Raw genomic sequence first — 21410 nt, forward strand, 5'->3', positions numbered from 1 at the left:
TGTTTGCTGAAACTCCATATATACTGGGTGATTATAATTAAGTGCAGCTACTCACTGATGTTCAGTGTGGGTTGTCATTATCATATGACAGCTAAACTTGGTATGTATACTAACGCGTTAATGCAGAACCGATTTTGGCTGGAAAACATCTGGTACATATCTGGCGTTGAGAATGCAAGACGGACGTTTAGAAGTATTTCCGTGGATAATATCTAGAAGCTGGACGTGGACAGAAAAGGTCAAACAAGTGAGAAAGACATAATGCTAATTTTATAACTAACCCCCAATTATACAATTAATTCAATTTGAGCACCAGAGACGTCGACGAGATGCTGCATCCTTAAAACGATGTGATCGACAGTTGCTAGCAGCAGTTCATGTGGAATCTGGTCCACGTATATCCGTATATTGGCCTTCAGGTCAGGTAGAAACCGAATGCCTCCATGGTAGACGCGTTCTTTTAGATATACCCAGAGCCAAAATTAACATTGGTTCAGATCAGGTGATCTTGTAGGCCATGCACCTGATAACCCTCTTGAGCTATCACGTTCGTGGCAGGCCGTATGGAGCAGATTTTTTACTATGCGAGCGGCATTAGGTTTTGCCCCGTCTTACATGAAAAATGCCGTTTCTACAAAGCTGCCCTCTTCTGAAGGAGAAATCGCAAGCTGTACAAGGAGGTCTCGATAACGCGCAGACTTAACGGTACACCTGACGGCTCGTCTAGGTGTATTCTCCTCAAAGAAGAACGGACCGAAAATTAAGGCGCTTGTCAAACCACACCATACACTTACACACATCAAATGCGATGGCTCTTCGTGAACAAAACGCGATTTGACAGTGCCCCAAATTCGGCAGTTCGGTGCATTCACTGCTGCCTCTAGTGCAAAATGTGCCTCGTCACTCCACAGAATAGTGTCCCTCCGCGTGTGATGTACTTCGATCTGTACCGGCAACCGAGGAGCAAATTCAAAGAAATGCTGCAGATCGTGAGGTTTCAGCTGTTGCTCTTGCGTGGGTCCCTGTGTAAAATAGAGTTTCTGTACTGTTACCTATGGGACAGACAATTCCTCTGGCACTACACGAGCACTGGCTTTATCAGAGACACAGGCAGAATAATCAGTTTCTGTACTGTTACCTATGGGACAGACAATTCCTCTGGCACTACACGAGCACTGGCTTTATCAGAGACACAGGCAGAATAATCAGTTACAGCAACAGCAACCTAGTCAATAACCTCCAGCAGGATAGGACACCTGCCTCTTCCAGGTGCCTACCAAGCTCACCCGTGTATTCGAATTTCGTTATCATTTTCTCTAAAACATTTAACGGCATTTAGCTCTTCCCCAGACCTTTCAGTCGGCCACACTCTCTCAGTGCAGCAGAGTAACTGCTGCTGTTAACACAAAACAGTTTCACTAACGGCGCACGGTCTTCCTTATTGATGGCAATACTGTTCATTGACGTTATGGCTTGTCGAACGATGGCGTGGGTTTGCACCTGGTAGCCAAAATTTGAACAATTTTTTTGTAGCTTACACCTATTCCGCATTAACCTATTAGCATGGTATCAAATTTCGTTGCGATAGCCAGCCGCTGTGACACAGAGGTTCTAGGTGCTTCGGTCCGGAACCGCGTGACTGCTACGGTCGCAGGTTCGAATCCTGCCTCGGGCATGGGTGTGTGTGATGTCCTTAGGTTAGTTGGGTTTAAGTAGTTCTCATTTATAGGGGAGTGATGACCTCGGATGTTAAGTCTCATACTGCTCAGAGCCATTTGAATCATTTTTCGTTGCCACATGATAATTATGGACCACACTGTACCTCTGCGAGCAGCTGAACGTTACTTACAAACACAAGGTTCTTCTGATAACCCATTTCAGCCCTCATCTTCCTGTAGTAGGAATCGAAATGGCTTAAACTTCACTTTTTCCATTGTATTGCTATTGATTTCGACATCAGTTAAAATACCCGTATCTTAAAGTCCTTTACTCCAAAAAAAATTATAGCGAAGGTAATAACGGTACTTTGTACCTGGGATAAATGCAGCAGTCTCGAAGACATTAGAAGAATTTCCAGAGAGAGAGGTAGGCAACATGGCAGTTTCTTCGTGTTCCATTGTTTCGCCTCTAAATGAATCCATAACAACACGAACACAACACGGCACAATGAGGCTCCAGTCACGATGGTGGTTCCTGCAGCCTTTCACAAACTCGGTGCCGTCAGAAGTCCCGGCTGCGTTAGTCGTGGCGGGAACAGAATACGGAAACTTTCCCACACTTGACGTCACCCTCAGAAGCTGCGCATCTCCTCGAGGACCCTGCGCTACGCTGTGCGGCGTGGCGCGGCACGTTCGAGGAGGGACCTGTTTTCCTCTCCCCTTGATCTCGGACAGAGAGGCTTCCTTGTCTTCTGCAAAATTGCAGCATCTTGACTGTGGTAGCAGAGAGGCTGCCTCGGCGCGCTGAACTTTTGCACAAAGTTGTGGTCGGCATCAGAGGAAGTTGCAAATTAAACACCGGGCGACTGGAGCACTGTAGCAAGTTTCCGTCGCTCATCAACCGGAGAATACAGGTGAGGAAACGAGCTAGAATTTTGTCGTCGGCGGGAATTTCCCTGACGAGAGGCAGCCTCGCATGTGACGTCCTGCCGCCGTATTCTGCAGTGAATAGTGCTTGCTGCAGTTTGTACAGTCATATTCTGAACGATTAATTAATTTCTACCAGTAATGAAGTCCATAGTAATGACTTACTGTACTGCTGGATCCAGTGATGAAGGTATTCAAATCATCACAATATACACTTATCAGCCGAAACATTACGACTACTTCCCACCGCGACGTTGGATGGCACCTGCTGGCATTGTGGGCACGTAATGCGGTAACAAAAGGATATAAGCGGAGCAGACACGGAAGGGGAATCACGCTAGCGGAGATATTGGCCGCAAATGGGTAAATCCATTGAGATATGAGACAGGGCAGATTATTATTAAGCATAAAAACGGCTAGTCTGGTCGAATGTTCACGTGCTACTGTCGTGAGCATCTGCAGAAAGAGTTAGGAGGACAGTAAAACCACCGTTAGTTGCTAAATGGTTTGACGGCCACGACTCTTCACAGAACATTAAGGCTCGGAGGCTTGTCTGCTCTGTATAGTAGGACAGATGGAGATCTGTGACATCTGTGCCGGAAGATGAGAATGCTGCTGCACGCACAAGTGTTTTGGAGCACACCGTTCATCGTACGTTGTTGAACATGGAGCTCAGCAGCAACACATGTGCACATGCTGAGCCAATGACATCATGAATTACTGTATCAGTGGGGACGAGACAATCGGGACTCGACCGTCGATCAACGGAAACGCGTCGGCTCTTCGTGTGAAACACATGTTTGCTACAATAGGTCGATGGTCGTCTACACAAACGCCGTCGTCGTCGTAAACGGCGGCTCGAAACGTGCAGCATGCCACCGACACACGCAGGTGGGTCATTATTGAGGTATGGGAAACACTCTCCCCCGGTCGCATGGGACCTGTGGTAGTAATCGAAAACACGCTGACAGCTGTGAACCACCTGCATGCTTGATGTCTTCCCCGACGGCGATGTCATCTTTCAGCAGTATAATAGTAGGTGTCTCGGAACCACAACCGTCTTACAGTAGCCTGAGGAGCTTCATGGTGAACTAACCTTGATGTCTTGGCGACCAAACATTCCTGATGTAAATCCTGTGGAAGCCACCTGGGTCGCTATCGGACGTCATCACCACACAAATCAGCGGCCCGTTATTTACGACAGTCACATGACCTCTGCGTAGACATCTAACCTACCAACAAACTGTGGAATCTCTGATACGCAGAATCAGTGATGTATTTCGTTCCAAAGACGGACAAACGAGCTATTAAACAGGTGGTCATAATGTCTTGGCTCGTCATCATAAGTAGACATAAATAAGTTTTGTAAAACGTGGAAAAAGAAGAGAAGGAGCAAACAAATGACCCACAGTGATCGAGAGAATAGTTGCCAGTATTCTGGAAATGCAAGTTTCTAAATTAAGCAAGCTAGTCAAAGATTTATGGAAATTAATCCCTAGCCGGCCGCGGTGGCCGAGCGGTTCTAGGCGTTTCAGTCCGGAACCGTGCGACTGCTACGGTCGCAGGTTCGAATCCTGCCCAGGGCATGGATGTGTGCGACGTCCTTAGGTTAGTTAGGTTTAAGTAGTTCTAAGTTCTAGGGGACTGATGACCTCAGATGTTAAGTCCCATAGTGCTCAGAGGCAAATTAATCACTATCGCTCTAGCAATCTACACGAGTAACTGCTGTGACAGCTTGAAGAAATAATAAGACCGTCACCAGCGTCACATCGTTACAGACCAACTGCGTCCGTCGTCTGTGCATGCCACAGGGTACCATGGCGTTTATGAATGTTCCAACGAACCCATCTTTTAACAAGTTCAGAGAATCTAGTACGTAATATAAAAGAACAAAGTGAAGCTTTTCTAAAAGAAGGGAAGTTTGTTAACAAATATTTAATATCAGTTTAAATGTTAGAAAATATTTTCTGTAATTGTTTATTAGTAGGATGCCTTATATGGAAGTCGATCGTGGGAGAAAGAAAGACAGAGACAAGACGAAATTAGAATGTCTCGAATCTTGGCATTACAGAGGTTTATTTATAATAAATGAGTCGATCAGGTAACTAATGAAAAGTCGCTGAATGGAACTGGTGCGAAAAGATGTTTATTGCACAACTTGTATAAAGGAAATGATAGGCTAATAGGATACATCCTTACGCATGAAAGAATTGTAAATTTTTATTATTGTGTGGAAAGACTTGTTTCGGGGTACTACAGTAAAAATGCTCAAGTGGATGTTGGTTGCAGTAATTATACAGCTGCGGAAAGCAATCTCAAGATGATCACAACAACAATATAAAATAAATTTGGCTGTGATAGAAGTTGTTCATCGGACATTCGAAGTGATAGTAGCACTTACGAAAGCACAGGCGCGAACTCTCGTGTGTGTGTGTGTGTGTGTGTGTGTGTGTGTGTGTGTGTGTGTGAATCAATCGTGGTACGACTGCAAGCATTGTTGGTTTGTAACATGTGGAGCATTCCAGTGAGGACTTAGGTCCAGAAATAGTGTCAGGCGAAGGCACCTGTCAACATTTATGAGACGGCGACAATGCATTGTCGTGTAGTTGCTGCTGCTGCCTTACTCAGTAAGGCCTAGGTGTAGGACGACCTTAAGTGATAGGCGTTCCAAGCGGTGGAGCAACGTCAGCTGTTGGCCCTGCACACAGACACTGTTGTATCAGTAGCAAAGTAAGCTGCTGGCCTGCCTCAGCAGTGACGCACGATGAAGCGACGACATGTAGGGAGCGAAAGCCGACATCTGGCTATTGACACCTGCTGGCGGTGGACTTCCAGCGTGCCAGTGGGTAGTGGGGTTTCAGTTTGACCTTCGGCCCGTCTGACCTGCTGCTAGACCATAAGACGGGTGGTCCTGCAAGATGGTGGTGACGGCTGCTCCAGAGGATAATCGTATCACGACAGTACCTCCCTGTTCACACTGCAGCATCTTGCTCCACAGTGATCGGCAATTCGATACCACTTGCTGCTTGGATGCCAAGTATGGATGTATTGGCAAGCAGACATACTTGGTGTTCGGTTGTCTCCTTGTCGCAAGATTTCCGAAGCTTCCTGTTTCTCGGTAACACCGTTGGACACCGAAAGGGTGGTCGTGCCATTGTATCGAGGTGGGCGCAATGGCGAAATGCCGCAAAAGACGTGATTACGGTAACGACAGCATGCACCAACCAGCACCGCTCCGTAAGCAAGCGTGACATAGCACTATATATGGGCTAGATCGGGTGTACAAAATAACATGAGAAATACGGTGAAGAAATGCGACTGAGTGATAAAGTGTTAGTTAATAATAAGTCAATATTAGTAAAAATAATGAAAAGAATTGCCAGTGTTTGAAAGATGAAAATAGCTGCACATAGTAAACTGGGTGACAGTGGATAGCGATTAGCCACTGAATATGTGTTACGAAATGAGCAGGATTCAAATGTCCCTTCTTGTAATGCCAAACATGAGCCATGGTGCGTTTCAGAAGACCTCGCCCAGTTTAATGACCAGTCCGAGCTTGAGTTTCACCTCCAACCGCCTAGACCTGATGAAGTTTAGTCTTCCTTCTATCTTTTACCAAATGGAGCAAGAAACCATGATGTAGCTTGAAATATAAGAGAGAGCCTCCAAAGTTCTGCAACTAGCGTGGGAAAACTTAAGTGTATTCCACTCACATATAATTGACAGATGGAGAATCCAAATAAGTCAGAAATAAAAGCATAAACTACGTTCTGGAATTATATTTACGCGATGTATAACAAGTATACTTTGAGCTTAGATGGGTCAGACTAAAGAGAAGAAAAACGAAGGGACATATGTGGCTTTTCCTTTTGATAATATGGAGGGCAATAGAATTTCCTCAAGTTTCCAAATGCGTCAGTTGGTTAAACACCCATGAGCTTTGGACCGAGTTCTCTTCGGTCAGTGTCAGTAGGCTATCTGTGGATCACTGGGGCGAAGGTTCGTTGGTTTTTAACCACTTGACGCAGCTGGAAACTCGAGAAGACTTTACCAGTATACCGAGTGTTCATCTTAAGTGTCGTCAGCAGCATGTTTCGGCAGATACTTCCAATTTTATTTCTGCAGCCTCCAGCTGCATTCATCCTGTGCAAATACTACTCATCCAGTGACATGCAGTGTCGACGAAAAGCACGGGTTCTTTTTTCCCCTTAAACAAAAAGATTTTTGAAGTGCAAGACTAGTCTCATATTAATCTAGTGCGATATTCATTTTAGTCTTACGTATTAAGAGCGATCTCAAAATAATAACAACAACCAGTGTTCCAGCAGTAAGTGAGTAGCACCGCTGCATGGCGGGTAGCAGTCAGCACAGGCTAGGGCATCACTGAGTGAAGACTGGTGGCCTTTTCAGATGAATCACTTTTTATGCTCCATTGGATAGATGGCCGTCTGCATGGATGGCCCTGGAACGATGGTTGTCCACGCCAGAGATGGAGTTTTATGGTCTGAGGAATGACTTCGTGCCGCACGGAGTGTCCGCACGGTTTGAGGCGCCATGTCACGGATTGCGCGGCCCTTCTCGCAGGATGTTCCAGTCCTCCTTCGGGCATGGGTGTGTGTGTTGTCCTTAGCTTAAACTAGTTTAAGTAGTGTGTAAGCCTAGGGACCGATGACCTCTGTAGCTTGGTCCCTTAGAAATTCACACAATGATTTCGTGGCATTCACTGGATGATGCGTGATTCTGGAGGGCAAAATGGATCAACGCAAGTATGCATCAGTCCTTGTGGACCATGTGCACACCTACATACAGCGTGTCATTTCTCGGCATGATGGCGTCTACCAGCAGGATAATGCAACGTGCCGCACACCTCGCGGTGTATGTGTGTTGATCGGAAGGCATCAGCATCTGTTTTACAGTACTGCTCTGTCCACCAAACTCGCCCGATTTAGGCCACAGTCGAGAACCTATGGGACCACTTCGATCGGGCTTTTCGCACCATGGATCCTCATCCTAGAAATCCACGCAGACACCCGCGGCATTGGAGTCGACGAGGCTCCACGTTCTCATTCGTACCTTCTAGAACCTCACTGACTCTCTTCCAGCACATCCGTGCTGGGAAATGTGGCTATTCGTGCTTTTTACAAAATGGTTCAAATGGCTCTGAGTACTATTGGACTTGACATCTGAGGTCATCAGTTCCCTAGAACTCAGAACTACTTAAACCTAACTAACGTAAGGACATCACGCACATCCATGCCCGAGGCAGGATTCGAACCTGCGACCGTAGCAGTCCCGCGGTTTCGGACTGAAGCGCGGTCGGCTGCTTTTCACAAGTGGTTACTTTAACGTCACTGGACCGTACAGTTATGATTCAATTTTTAAGTCCTTGTTAATAGAGATCGGCAAAACGAATATCGCACCAGACTAATTTGGTACCACTCTATCAAATTGACACGTAAAATTACGCTTTAAATAAATAATTGTCTTTCTAACGTGAAATGAACCGACACATTCCGTCGACACTGGCTAACACATGAAAGATGTGACGGACATCATTTGTTTCGGCTGACACCAGCTTGATATTGCAAGACAAAAATTGCGAGTACTTGCCCCAACACCAGAGAAAGTGCACCTGACGACTTTTAGGAGGGTCACCCGGTAAACCGCCGTGAAACGACGCATTCGTACACTGAAGAAGTGATTTCCAAACCCGTTATGCTGCAGGGTCCGCACGGAGCGTCACGGAGGCGCGTGGTGCCCCAAGCAGCAGGCGACGATGGAGCCGAAGGAGTGGCTGGAGGTGGACCTGCGGCAGGTGCACCTGGTCACCGCCACCGAGACGCAGGGCCGCTTCGGCAACGGCGAGGGCCAGGAGTTCGCCGAGGCGTACATGCTGGAGTACTGGCGGCCCCGGCTCGGCAAATGGATCCGCTACCGCGACCACAGCGGTAAAGAGGTCAGTATGCTGGTGTGTGGCAGGGCCCTAGCAGAAGCAAACTGAAAGATTAGGGCCATTACGAGGTGGTTTTTACTCATATCACAGAGTAAAAACCCTCGTGTAAAAAATGGATTAAGACAACGATGCAGCTATTGTCCCATACCGTTAAGCATGCTGTTTTCCTCTTCTGCTGTTCAATCTATACATCGAAGAAGTAATGACGAAAATTAAAGAGTAGTTCAGCAGTGGGAGTAAAACTCTGAGTGAGAGAATGTCACCAATAAGATTCGGCAGAAGGTCAGTGGAAGCGAAAAGGAATAGAATTACAGGACATGTTGAATGAAATGAAAAACCTACTGAGCACTTTACTAAGAGTGAACTTGAAAACTTGGCCAAGTTCGAGTAGGACTTACACTAAGATGGCTCAGACACAATTATATATATATATATATATATATATATATATATATATATATATATATATATATATATATATATAGTCATCCATCCCGGGAATCGAGAATCTCGACGATTCTTGCCTGTTATCGATACAGATACTGGCAAGATGTCGGTCCCGGGAATTCTAAAACCGTACCAAAACCTCTAAAGTGGTTCCTCAGGCTAACCGGACACACAAAAAGAAACGATCGGGGATCTTCAGTTCACTCATTTTACGAAGGTTTGAAGCTCCTCTTTTCTTTCTTTCGTGTTTGCGATTTAAAAACAGGGTCGTTTTCGAAGCCAGCCTTATGGAAACACAATGGACTTCAGTTTATGTATGCTGAGAGAGAATATTTAGTAAAACGTTTTTAATTTACTTAGTAAAACATGACTGCAGCTTACATTTTATGTTTGAATACAGTTATATTCGTATGTCAAGCTTTGGACGGATGATGAATGCCATGTATGTTCACATGGAAAAAATATTTTGTATACTTACAGTTTGCATAGTTATAGTTTAACTAGGTCCCGATTTTTTGCTTTGCTTGTACTCAGAAACATTCCTTCTTCTTGTATTTCGTGATTCTAGGTCATTGAGTGGTACCCTGTAGGTTCTGATGAGTTAGTTTGCGAGTATCGAAATGTGTGACGTAAATGACCGAATCTTTCGATTGCATTGACTTTTACACCGCCAAGGGCCTGTAGACCTTAATATGAGACCTTAATTTCTTCTTGATACGTCTACTCGTTTCTCAGAAAAAGTGTTCTTAAAAGCTGGACAGACACACAGACGGACGGAAGAACAAAAAAAGCTGTCCTATAAAGGTTCCGTTTTTGAAGACTGGGGCGCCGAACCCTAAAAAGACTAAAGTGTTTCCGGGAAGCAGAAACGTGATAATTGACGATATTAACATCAAAATTTAGACAACGAAATAGATTCAATTCTCCTACGTTTGGAAGCAAGGTAACGTATGACGGAGGGAATTCATGAGCAAAACAAGTCTCCTAGTACCAAACATTGGCCTTAGTTTGGTGAATAAATTGTTGTTCGTCTGGAGCTCAGTATTTTAGGGAAGTGAAATACTGACTGTGGTGGAAGGTGAGAGGAAAAGAGAGAATCGAAGCATGTTGAGAATTAACTGGACTGATAACGATAGAGAAGGTTCTCCACAGAGCTGTTGACGAGAGGAAGACAAGAAGAAGGGACAGGATGATAGTTCATGTGATATAATGGAATAGCCCAGATTCAAAAGGATTTAGGTGGCAGTAGGTACTGCGAGACAAAGAAGCTTGCCCAGGATAGAGTAGCATGGAGAGCTTGATCAAACCAGTCTCTGGACTGAAGACCACAACACCAACAACAACACCGTGGCAGTAGGGGGAGCTCTAGATGAAAATCTTGTAGGGCAATACCGACGTTGCAATATATCAAATGCACAATTAAACTAAAAAAATATTGTTCCAAAGACCTTTTCAAGTCTCGAATATCTATTATGTATGCATGCAGACTGAAACGACGAATAAAAATTTGTGCTGAGTTCGGGATGCGAACCCAAGTCTTCAGCTCACTAAGCAGAAGCGCTAATGACTATGCCACGCTGGTCCAGTAGATTTGTGTAACAGCGTGGGCCCCACTAGGTCTGCCTTCCTCCTCAGTCCAAATTCCTTTTCATTCCTCAGCCCACTTCGTACTCCCCCTAAACTCTGACTTGGGTTACAGGCACTCGCCCCCATTTCATTCCATGCTGAGGTGCTATTAGAATACAGTTTTAGGGCCTCTGCAATGGTTTTCCAGTTTTGGGGGAATACCAAGGGACCTGAGGCGTGAATGAAAATTTTGATTGAGGAATGTGGCACGCTATTGTAGTTCATGCAGTTGTGCACAGCCAACGTGCCAGGATGGTGTAGTGGTTAGCGCATCTGCCTAGTGAGCTGGAAACCCGGGTTCAAATCCGAGCCTTGGTACAAAATTTGATTGGACGTTTCAGTCTTCATTTAAACGTAAGAATATGAAGACGGCAGGTGAGGGAGTTATTCTGAGATAAAACGGTTGGCATGGGAAAGGTAAATAGTATGTACCAAACCAGTCAGACGCCTGGTGATCCCAAAAACAAGAAAAATACTGGAAAAGTCAATGGAACTGAGTTATAGTAATTGGCAATTACGTCACTATTGTCGAGAACCATCACATGCTCTGTTCAATTAATGAAGGAGGACAGAGTTGCCCACGCCTCCAGTCCTTGGTCTGCAATGACAATATGAAAGCAACTGTGTTGGTATGTCCCCCATAACAGAATGGTAGCCGAATCTTCAACTGTTCTCAAACGGATACTTCAGGTAAGCAATGACGTTTAAATCCGTCCTCAGGCTGTGTCATGTCATTGACAACTGTCTGACATAAAGATTGGGTTGCAACTTGTGGGGGATTTTGCCATCAGAATATTGGTTATGGATGACTTAATATACCGTTGAATCTCACGATATACGAAACGGTTAGAGGAAAATAAGGCAGACATAAATCACAGCGGCCAGTTTTTTTTTTAAACCGTCAGTTTATGAATAATCGTTAACTGATAAACTGAAACGGTTTCGCCCGATGCTATGGCCACGTGCTTCCGCCACACCACCAAATCTTAAATTAACCGTTGGCTGTTTTAAATTGGAAGTAATAACTTTGTTTAGGATTCTACGCGAGTAACTATGCAGTATTTATAAAGCGCAGGGCATAGTAGATCATTCACAATATTGTACATATTTTCGAATTTTCAAAGAATCCATAACAGAAGGAAAACTTCAAAGACCCAAAAATCGCTAGTAATGCATTTATTTCGACAACCGGGTTCGGTAAGACTACTTTCCCACCTTCGAATAAATTTTCTTTACTTCACGTCTACGGTCACAAATTTTCTTGTAATCAGTCTACCGGTTCAGTCTATAATGCCCATCTTCAGACGTATTTTTATGAAACAGTGAGACGGTCATTTGTGACAATAGACGTGAAGTAAAGGAAATTTATTCCGTATTTGGGTCACTGTCCGATTCGCGACCATGTCGCACGTTGTGTTACCATCTTCGGATCTTATGCTTTACAAATTCACATAATTTCCTCTATGTGTACCCATTCATCAAGCTACATCACGGATATGTGTGTGAAGGTCATGAAAATCACAAGGTATAAGCAGGTCAAATTTAAAATAAACATTATGTACAAACATAGTGTACTGAATACAAGCGCTCTTGTCCGCACAACAGCTGATTGCAGTATGTGTTCCTCTATTGTATGGAGCATGGACATTTCCACTTGGCGCACTATCCACATGTTTGTAGATTTTGTTTATTTACATCTTCATGATCTTCAGTTACATATTCGTGATGTGACACAACACATATGGAGGTTACGTGAATTTGTAGAGAATAAGGTCCTAAGAAGGTAAATAGTCCCACAGGAACCTATTATCGAAATAATTGCTTCACTAGCGATCTTGGCCTTTTGGAGTTTTTTTTTTCAGAATATATTAAAATGCAGATCGCCCCCATTCTGCCACAAAGTATGAAATATATAGGGTGTCTTAAGTACAGAGATTTTTATTTGTGATACCTTAATATGTACGCACCTAAGTGATTTGTTGTTTTCCTCTGTGTCGACCTGTCTTCCCACGAACACATAACAAACTTTAAGACCTGATGTTTTCTACACGGTTGTAACTGCACCACTAAGTGGACTACACCTGTTAGTATAGGCTAACTGTTGTGTATCCACGCATGCACACTTCAGCAGCCGACCTGCCGCTCAGGGGAAAATAAGAATTAGTGGCTTGCTTTTGCCCCATCTGCTTGGAGGTGCTGCCCTGCCTAAAAGCATACTACTTGTGACAGCTGCAAAAGTAAATACTGACATAATCATGTTCACTACAGTGTCCTCAGTCTCCAGTAGAAATATCTGCATTTATACCCGTTACACCCTGCACAGTTTAAAGAATACATCTGGCGTAGTTTTGTTTTATTAAATCTCATTTACTGTCTTACAAATTGGTACTTTCAAAGTAAAATATATCTGTAGTTGGGTCAGATAGTCTGCGAACGGGCAGAGCTGTGAGCAGTGCATGTAATTGCAGGTGCTGAAGGGCAACACCAACACATACCTGGAGTCCAAGCAGGAGCTGGAACCAGCGATCTGGGCGAGCAGGGTGCGCTTCCTGCCCTACAGCTTCCACCGCAGGACCGTCTGCATGAGGGTCGAGCTCTACGGCTGTCGCTGGACAGGTGGGTGGACGCCAGGCGATCTGTCTCCACTGTGGCCCTCTCTACCTGAAAACAGAACTAAAGTCGTCCATCGACAGTTGATCCCATGGTTTTCTGTCTTGTACCGACGTCACCATCTCACAGCAGGACTTGAATCCAACGTTCACAATTATTTGTGGAATGCATTCTTGTCCCTACCTTCCCCTGCACGCTTTTACCACTTACGGCCCCCTCAATAGTTATAAAACTTAATCCATTATTGTTCCATAAAATTTCGGGCATGCGGCCGGATAAATTCGGCTCCTTCTTCTAAAATTTCAGCTCACTTTGAAGATGGCTGGATGGTATTCAGCCGAAATATTAGAAGAAGTCGAAATTATGCGGCTGCACGCCCTAAGTTTTATGGAACAGTCGTTGAGCCTCGAAAATATGAAGATGTTAATTCTTCATGTCTTGATACATATTCTGTCATCCTGTCCCTCCTTGTTGTTCTGTTTACCATATTTTCCATACTTCAGCAATTCTCCAAAGGACCAACTCATATTTTAACAGTCCACTCCTAATTATCAACATTATCCTGTAGTACAACCTTTAAATACTTCAAGTCTTTTTGATGGTTCTCCTTACAATGCTGTGCTCCAGACATACACTCCTGGAAATTGAAATAAGAACACCGTGAATTCATTGTCCCAGGAAGGGGAAACTTTATTGACACATTCCTGGGGTCAGATACATCACATGATCACACTGACAGAACCACAGGCACATAGACACAGGCAACAGAGCATGCACAATGTCGGCACTAGTACAGTGTATATTCACCTTTCGCAGGCTGCTATTCTCCCATGGAGACGATCGTAGAGATGCTGGATGTAGTCCTGTGGAACGGCTTGTCATGCCATTTCCACCTGGCGCCTCAGTTGGACCAGCGTTCGTGCTGGACGTGCAGACCGCGTGAGACGACGCTTCATCCAGTCCCAAACATGCTCAATGGGGGACAGATCCGGAGATCTTGCTGGCCAGGGTAGTTGACTTACACCTTCTAGAGCACGTTGGGTGGCACGGGATAGATGCGGACGTGCATTGTCCTGTTGGAACAGCAAGTTCCCTTGCCGGTCTAGGAATGGTAGAACGATGGGTTCGATGACGGTTTGGATGTACCGTGCACTATTCAGTGTCCCCTCGACGATCACCAGTGGTGTACGGCCAGTGTAGGAGATCGCTCCCCACACCATGATGCCGGGTGTTGGCCCTGTGTGCCTCGGTCGTATGCAGTCCTGATTGTGGCGCTCACCTGCATGGCGCCAAACACGCATACGACCATCATTGGTACCAAGGCAGAAGCGACTCTCATCGCTGAAGACGACACGTCTCCATTCGTCCCTCCATTCACGCCTGTCGCGACACCACTGGAGGCGGGCTGCACGATGTTGGGGCGTGAGCGGAAGACGGCCTAACGGTGTGCGGGACCGTAGCCCAGCTTCATGGAGACGGTTGCGAATGGTCCTCGCCGATACCGCAGGAGCAACACTGTCCCTAATTTGCTGGGAAGTGGCAGTGCGGTCCCCTACGGCACTGCGTAGGATCCTACGGTCTTGGCGTGCATCCGTGCGTCGCTGCGGTCCGGTCCCAGGTCGACGGGCACGTGCACCTTCCGCCGAGCACTGGCGACAACATCGATGTACTGTGGAGACCTCACGCCCCACGTGTTGAGCAATTCGGCGGTACGTCCACCCGGCCTCCCGCATGCCCACTATACGCCCTCGCTCAAAGTCCGTCAACTGCACATACGGTTCACGTCCACGCTGTCGCGGCATGCTACCAGTGTTAAAGACTGCGATGGAGCTCCGTATGCCACGGCAAACTGGCTGACACTGACGGCGGCGGTGCACAAATGCTGCGCAGCTAGCGCCATTCGACGGCCAACACCGCGGTTCCTGGTGTGTCCGCTGTGCCGTGCGTGTGATCATTGCTTGTACAGCCCTCTCGCAGTGTCCGGAGCAAGTATGGTGGGTCTGACACACCGGTGTCAATGTGTTCTTTTTTCCATTTCCAGGAGTGTATATTATCGGAAAACTTCTTCCTGTATATGATATTAGCAGACTCCTTTCAGCCAAGAATGTTATCTTTGCGTGTCACAGTCTGCTTTTTATGATCTCCGTGCTACCAACGGCGTTATGTCAAATGCTTGCAAGATACGAGAATTCAATTACTTTGTCTACTTCGTAGTTACCAGTCTTTATGTTAAGCTATCGCTACGTTCATGTCTGCTATTCACCATTACAGTAGTTTCTTTTAGGTTTACTGCATGTGCACGGTTTATTCTCACCGGACTTTTGTTACCATTCGACGGGTTCTGCAATGCTTCCTCACTTTCGCTGACGACATTAAAGTTCTCAGCAAATCTCATGACTGATATCCTTTCACACTGAATTGTAACCCTAGTCCTGAACCTATTCTTTGAACCGTCATTGCTTCTTCGATTTACAGACTTAACAGTACGGTTGAAAGAGGGCATTCCTGCCTTAAAACTTTTCTGATCGCAGCACTTCGTTCATTGTCATCTTGTGTTTCCCTCTTGGTTTTTGTACTTTCTGACTATTGCCCATCTATCCCTGTACTTTCCAACTAGTATCCTGATGATTTGTGACATTTTTCACCTATTTACGATGTCGAACGCTGTCTCCAGGTCGACAAAACCTATGACTGTATCATGCTTCTACTGAAGTGTAGCTTCCATTATCAAGAGCAACGTTAGAACTGCCGCCCTTGTGCCGTTCTCCTCCTAAAGGCCAACTGATCGTCATCTAACAGGTTGACAAATGGCACGTTGGCAGGTTGGCAAATGGATTTTCCACTGTTCTGTTTACTCTTGTTATTAACTTAGATGCCTGAAATATTAATTTGATTGTGGGACAGTTAACGCATCTATCTACCGTTGCTTTGCTAAGCATTGTGTGTACGTTATCCACCGAAATTCAGATTCGTAGATTCTGATAAACAGCTTAAACAGTCGGTTGGTTTTCATTACCACCGATGATTTTAGAATATACGAAGCAATCTTATTTATGCCTTCTGCCTTATTTGACAGTAAGTCTTCTAAATCCCCTCTGCCTTGCACGTAACAGGGTGCTACTGCTCAAAGGAGCTTGAGACAGCGGGCGACTCTATTCCTCGAACTAGCACAGAGGGAACTAGCTGGCTGTGGTGTCTCAGCAGGGAGTCCTTCTGTTAGCTATTTACTGTAACACCTCTTATTTGCGACCGAACGACAACTGGAGAATTCTGCACGCGGTGTTTACCGTTTCGTAATAACTGCACGAAGTGTTTGTTGCAAACACTGGTGACAGGTAGGAGTGGTTGCTTGTTGCAGACGGCGTGGTGAGCTACTCGATGCCGCAGGGCGACAAGCGCGGCGCCGGCTGGGAGTTCTTCGACGCGACGTACGACGGCCACTGGGACGGCGAGCTGCGCCGGGGGCTGGGCCAGCTGACGGACGGCCGCGTCGCGCCGGACACCTTCCGGGCCGGACACTACACGGCCGCCGACAGAGGTACCTGCCGCCCGCCACCTGCCACTGCCGCCCTAGACATGCGCTCGTTCTCCAACCAGCAGAGCAAAGGCGCGATTTCTTGTTGTATCCTCACTTCCCTGCCAGAGATCTAGTAGTGTTCAGAAAGGATACAGTTGGCGGTGGAGTATTTATTGATGTCAGAAGTAGTTTGCCATGTAGTGAAACTGAAGTAGATAGTTCCTGCGAAATACACTACTGGCCGTTAAAATTGCTACAACAACAAGAAATGCAGATTATAAATGGGTAGTCATTGGACAAATATATTATACTAGAACTGACATGTTATTACATTTTCACGCAATTTGGGTACATATATCCTGAGAAATCAGAACCCAGATCAACCACGTCTGGCCGTAGTAACGGCCTTGATACGCCTGGGCATTGAGTCAAACAGAGATTGGATGGTTTGTACAGGTACAGCTGCCCATGCAGCTTCAACACGATACCACAGTTCATCAAGAGTAGTGACTGGCGTATTGTGACGAGCCAGTTGCTCGGCCACCATTGACCAGACGTTTTCAATTGGTGAGAGATCTGGAGAATGTGCTGGCCAGGGCAGCAGTCGAACATTTTCTGTATCCAGAAAGGCCCGTACAGGACCAGCAACATGCGGTCGTGCATTATCCTGCTTAAAAGAAGGATAGAGCCATGGGTCGTAATACATCTGAAATGTAACGTCCACTGTTCAAAGTGCCGTTAATGCGAACAAGAGGTGACCCAGACGTGTAACCAATGGCACCCCATACCATCACGCCGGATGATACACCAGTATGGCGATGACGAACTCAAGCTTTCAACGTGCGTTTGCCGTGATGTCGCCAAAGACGGATGCGACCATTGTGATGCTGGAAACAGAACCTGGATTCATCCGAAAAAATGAGTTTCGTCGTTGAGTACACCATCGCAGGCGCTCCTGTCTGTGATGCAGCGTCAAGGATAACCGCAGCCAGGGTCTCCGAGCTGATAGCCCATGCTGCTGCAAACGTCGTCGAACTGTTCGTGCAGATGGTTGTTGTCCTGCAAACGTCCCCATCTGTTGACTCAGGGATCGAGACGTGGCTGCACGATCCGTTACAGGCATGCGGATAAGATGCCTGTCATCTGGACTGCTAGTGATACGTGGCCGTTGGAATGCAGCATGGCGTTCCGTATTACCCTCCTGAACCCACCGATTCCATATTCTGCTAACAGTCATTGGATCTCGACCAACGCGAGCAGCAATGTCGCGATACGATAAACCTCAATCACGGTAGGCTACAATCCGACCTTTATCAAAGCCGGAAACGTGATGGTACGCATTTCTCCTCCTTACACGAGGCAACACAACAACGTTTCATCAGGCAACGCCGGTCAACTGCTGTTGGTGTATGAGAAATCTGTTGGAAACTTTCCTCATGTGAGCACGTTGCAGGTGTCGCCACCGGCCCCAACCTTGTGTGAATGCTCTGAAAAGCTAATCATTTGCATATCACAGCATCTTCTTCCTGTCGATAAAATTTAGCGTCTGTAGCACGTCATCTTCGTGGTGTAGCAATTTTAATGGCCGGTAGTGTAACACGACAATCGGACTAAACTGTTAATTGGATCGTTTTACCGACCCCCCCAACTCAGAAGATATAGTTGCTGAACAGTTCAAAGAAAACCTGAGTCTCATTTCAAATAGTTACCCCACTCATACAATTATAGTTGCTGGCAACTTCAGTCAACCCTCGATATGCTCGCAAAATTATAAGTTTAAAGTCGGCGGCAGGCGTAAAATCTCATCCGAAATTGTACTGAATGCTTTCTCAGAAAATTATTTTGAACAATTATTTCATGAGCCTATTCGAAGCGTAAATGGTTGCAAAAGCATACTTGGCCTCTTAGCAACAAATAATCCTGGACAAATAGGGAGTATCATGACGAACACAGGGATTAGCGACCACAAGGCAGTTGCTGCTAGGCCGAATACCGTAACACCCACAACCATCAAAAAGAAACGCAAAGTACAGCTGTTTAAAAAAGCTGATAAAAATGCTCTTAACACCTTTTCAACAGACATTCTCGACTCTTTCCGATCTGATCATGTAAGCGTAGAAGAAATGTGGAATGATTTCAAAGAGTTAGTATCGACGGCAATTGAGAGATACATAACAGACAAATTAATAAGTGATGGTACTGATCCCCTACGGTACATGAAACGGGTCATATCTTTGTTGCAGAAGCAACGAGGAAAGCATGCCAAATTAAAAAAAAACGCAAAAACACGAAGATGGGCAAAGTTTTGCAGAAGTTCGAAGTATAGCGCGTGCTTCAATGCGAGATGCTTTTAATAATTTCCACAACGAAACTGTCTCGGAATCTGACAAAAATCTCAAAGAGATTCTGTTCATATATAAAGCGCACCAGTGGCAGCACGCAATCAATACCTTCACTGCGCGATAACAACGGTGAAGTCACTGTTGACGGTGCCGCCAAAGCTGAGTTATTAAACACGGTTTTCCGAAACTCCTTCATAAAATAAATCGAAGTAAATATTCCTGAATTCCGATCAAGAACAACTGCGAAGTTGAGAAACATAGAAGTAGATATACTCGGTGTAGCAAAGCAGTTTAAATCACTTAATAAAGGGAAGGCCTCCAGATTTAGCAGTTACATACAACAGCTCGCTCACAGAAAGTTCCATACCTAAAGACTGGAAAGCTGCTCAAGTCACACTAATTCCCAAAACGGGAAATAGGAGTAATCCGGTGAATTACAGGCCCATATCACTAACGTCAATTTGTGGTAGGGTTTTCGAACATATGCAGTATCCGAAACTTATGAAATACCTCGAAGAAAACGATTTACTGACACATAGTCAGCACGGGTTCAGAAAATATCGTTCTTGCAGAACACAACTAGCTCTTTATACTCATGAAGTAATGAGTGCTATCGACAGGGAATGTCAAATTGACACCATATTTTTAGATTTTCAAAAGGCTTTCGACACTGTTCCTCATAAGCTTCTTCTAACCAAAGTGTGTGCCTACGGAATATCGCCTCAGTTGTGCGACTGGATTCATGATATCCTGTCATAAAGTTCACAGTTCGTAGTAATAGACGGGAAGTCATCGAATAAAACAGAAGTAATATCCGACGTTCCCCAAGGAAGTGTTATATGCCCTCTATTGTTCCCGATCTACACTCCTGGAAATTGAAATAAGAACACCGTGAATTCATTGTCCCAGGAAGGGGAAACTTTATTGGCACATTCCTGGGGTCAGATACATCACATGATCAGACTGACAGAACCACAGGCACATAGACACAGGCAACAGAGCATGCACAATGTCGGCACTAGTGCAGTGTATATCCACCTTTCGCATCAATGCAGGCTGCTATTCTCCCATGGAGACGATCGTAGAGATGCTGGATGTACTGTGGAACGGCTTGCCATGCCATTTCCACCTGGCGCCTCAGTTGGACCAGCGTTCGTGCTGGACGTGCAGACCGCGTGAGACGACGCTTCATCCAGTCCCAAACATGCTCAATGGGGGACAGATCCGGAGATCTTGCTGGCCAGGGTAGTTGACTTACACCTTCTAGAGCACGTTGGGTGGCACGGGATACATGCGGACGTGCATTGTCCTGTTGGAACAGCAAGTTCCCTTGCCGGTGTAGGAATGGTAGAACGATGGGTTCGAAGACGGTTTGGATGTACTGTGCACTATTCAGTGTCCCCTCGACGATCACCAGTGGTGTACGGCCAATGCAGGAGATCGCTCCCCATACCATGATGCCGGGTGTTGGCCCTGTGTGCCTCGGTCGTATGCAGTCCTGATTGTGGCGCTCACCTGCACGGCGCCAAACACGCGTACGACCATCATTGGCACCAAGGCAGAAGCGACTCTCATCGCTGAAGACGACACGTCTCCATTCGTCTCTCCATTCACGCCTGTCGCGACACCACTGGAGGCGGGCTGCACAATGTTGGGGCGTGAGCGGAAGACGGCCTAACGGTGTGCGGGACCATAGCCCAGCTTCATGGAGACGGTTGCGAATGGTCCTCGCCGATACCCCAGGAGCAACAGTGTCCCTAATTTGCTGGGAAGTGGCGGTGCGGTTCCCTACGGCACTGCGTAGGATCCTACGGTCTTGGCGTGCATCCGTTCGTCGCTGCGGTCCGGTCCCAGGTCGACGGGCACGTGCACCTTCCGCCGACCACTGGCGACAACATCGATGTACTGTGGAGACCTCACGCCCCACGTGTTGAGCAATTCGGCGGTACGTCCACCCGGCCTCCCGCATGCCCACTGTACGCCCTCGCTCAAAGTCCGTCAACTGCACATACGGTTCACGTCCACGCTGTCGCGGCATGCTACCAGTGTTAAAGACTGCGATGGAGCCCCGTATGCCACGGAAAACTGGCTGACACTGATGGCGGCGGTGCACAAATGCTGCGCAGCTAGCGCCATTCGACGGCCAACACCGCGGTTCCTGGTGTGTCCGCTGTGCCGTGCGTGTAATCATTGCTTGTACAGCCCTCTCGCAGTGTCCGGAGCAAGTATGGTGGGTCTGACACACCGGTGTCAATGTGTTCTTTTTTTCCATTTCCAGGAGTGTATATTAACGACATAGGATACAACCTGAATAGCCCTCTTAGACTAGT

At 46.2% G+C, this 21410-nt stretch overlaps 1 protein-coding gene across 1 annotated transcript in view; it reads left to right on the forward strand.

The window, feature by feature from the left end:
* LOC124796183 (discoidin domain-containing receptor 2-like) overlaps positions 1-21410 on the forward strand; it is a 136072-nt gene that overhangs the window by 46913 nt on the left and 67749 nt on the right. The window contains exons 3-5 of the mRNA XM_047260273.1: positions 8310-8541; positions 13080-13227; positions 16580-16759. Of these exons, the coding sequence (XP_047116229.1) occupies positions 8310-8541; positions 13080-13227; positions 16580-16759 (560 nt within the window). The remainder of the gene's footprint in view (positions 1-8309; positions 8542-13079; positions 13228-16579; positions 16760-21410) is intronic.

Source organism: Schistocerca piceifrons, chromosome 4 (assembly GCF_021461385.2).
Source record: "Schistocerca piceifrons isolate TAMUIC-IGC-003096 chromosome 4, iqSchPice1.1, whole genome shotgun sequence".
Lineage (NCBI taxonomy): Eukaryota > Metazoa > Arthropoda > Insecta > Orthoptera > Acrididae > Schistocerca > Schistocerca piceifrons.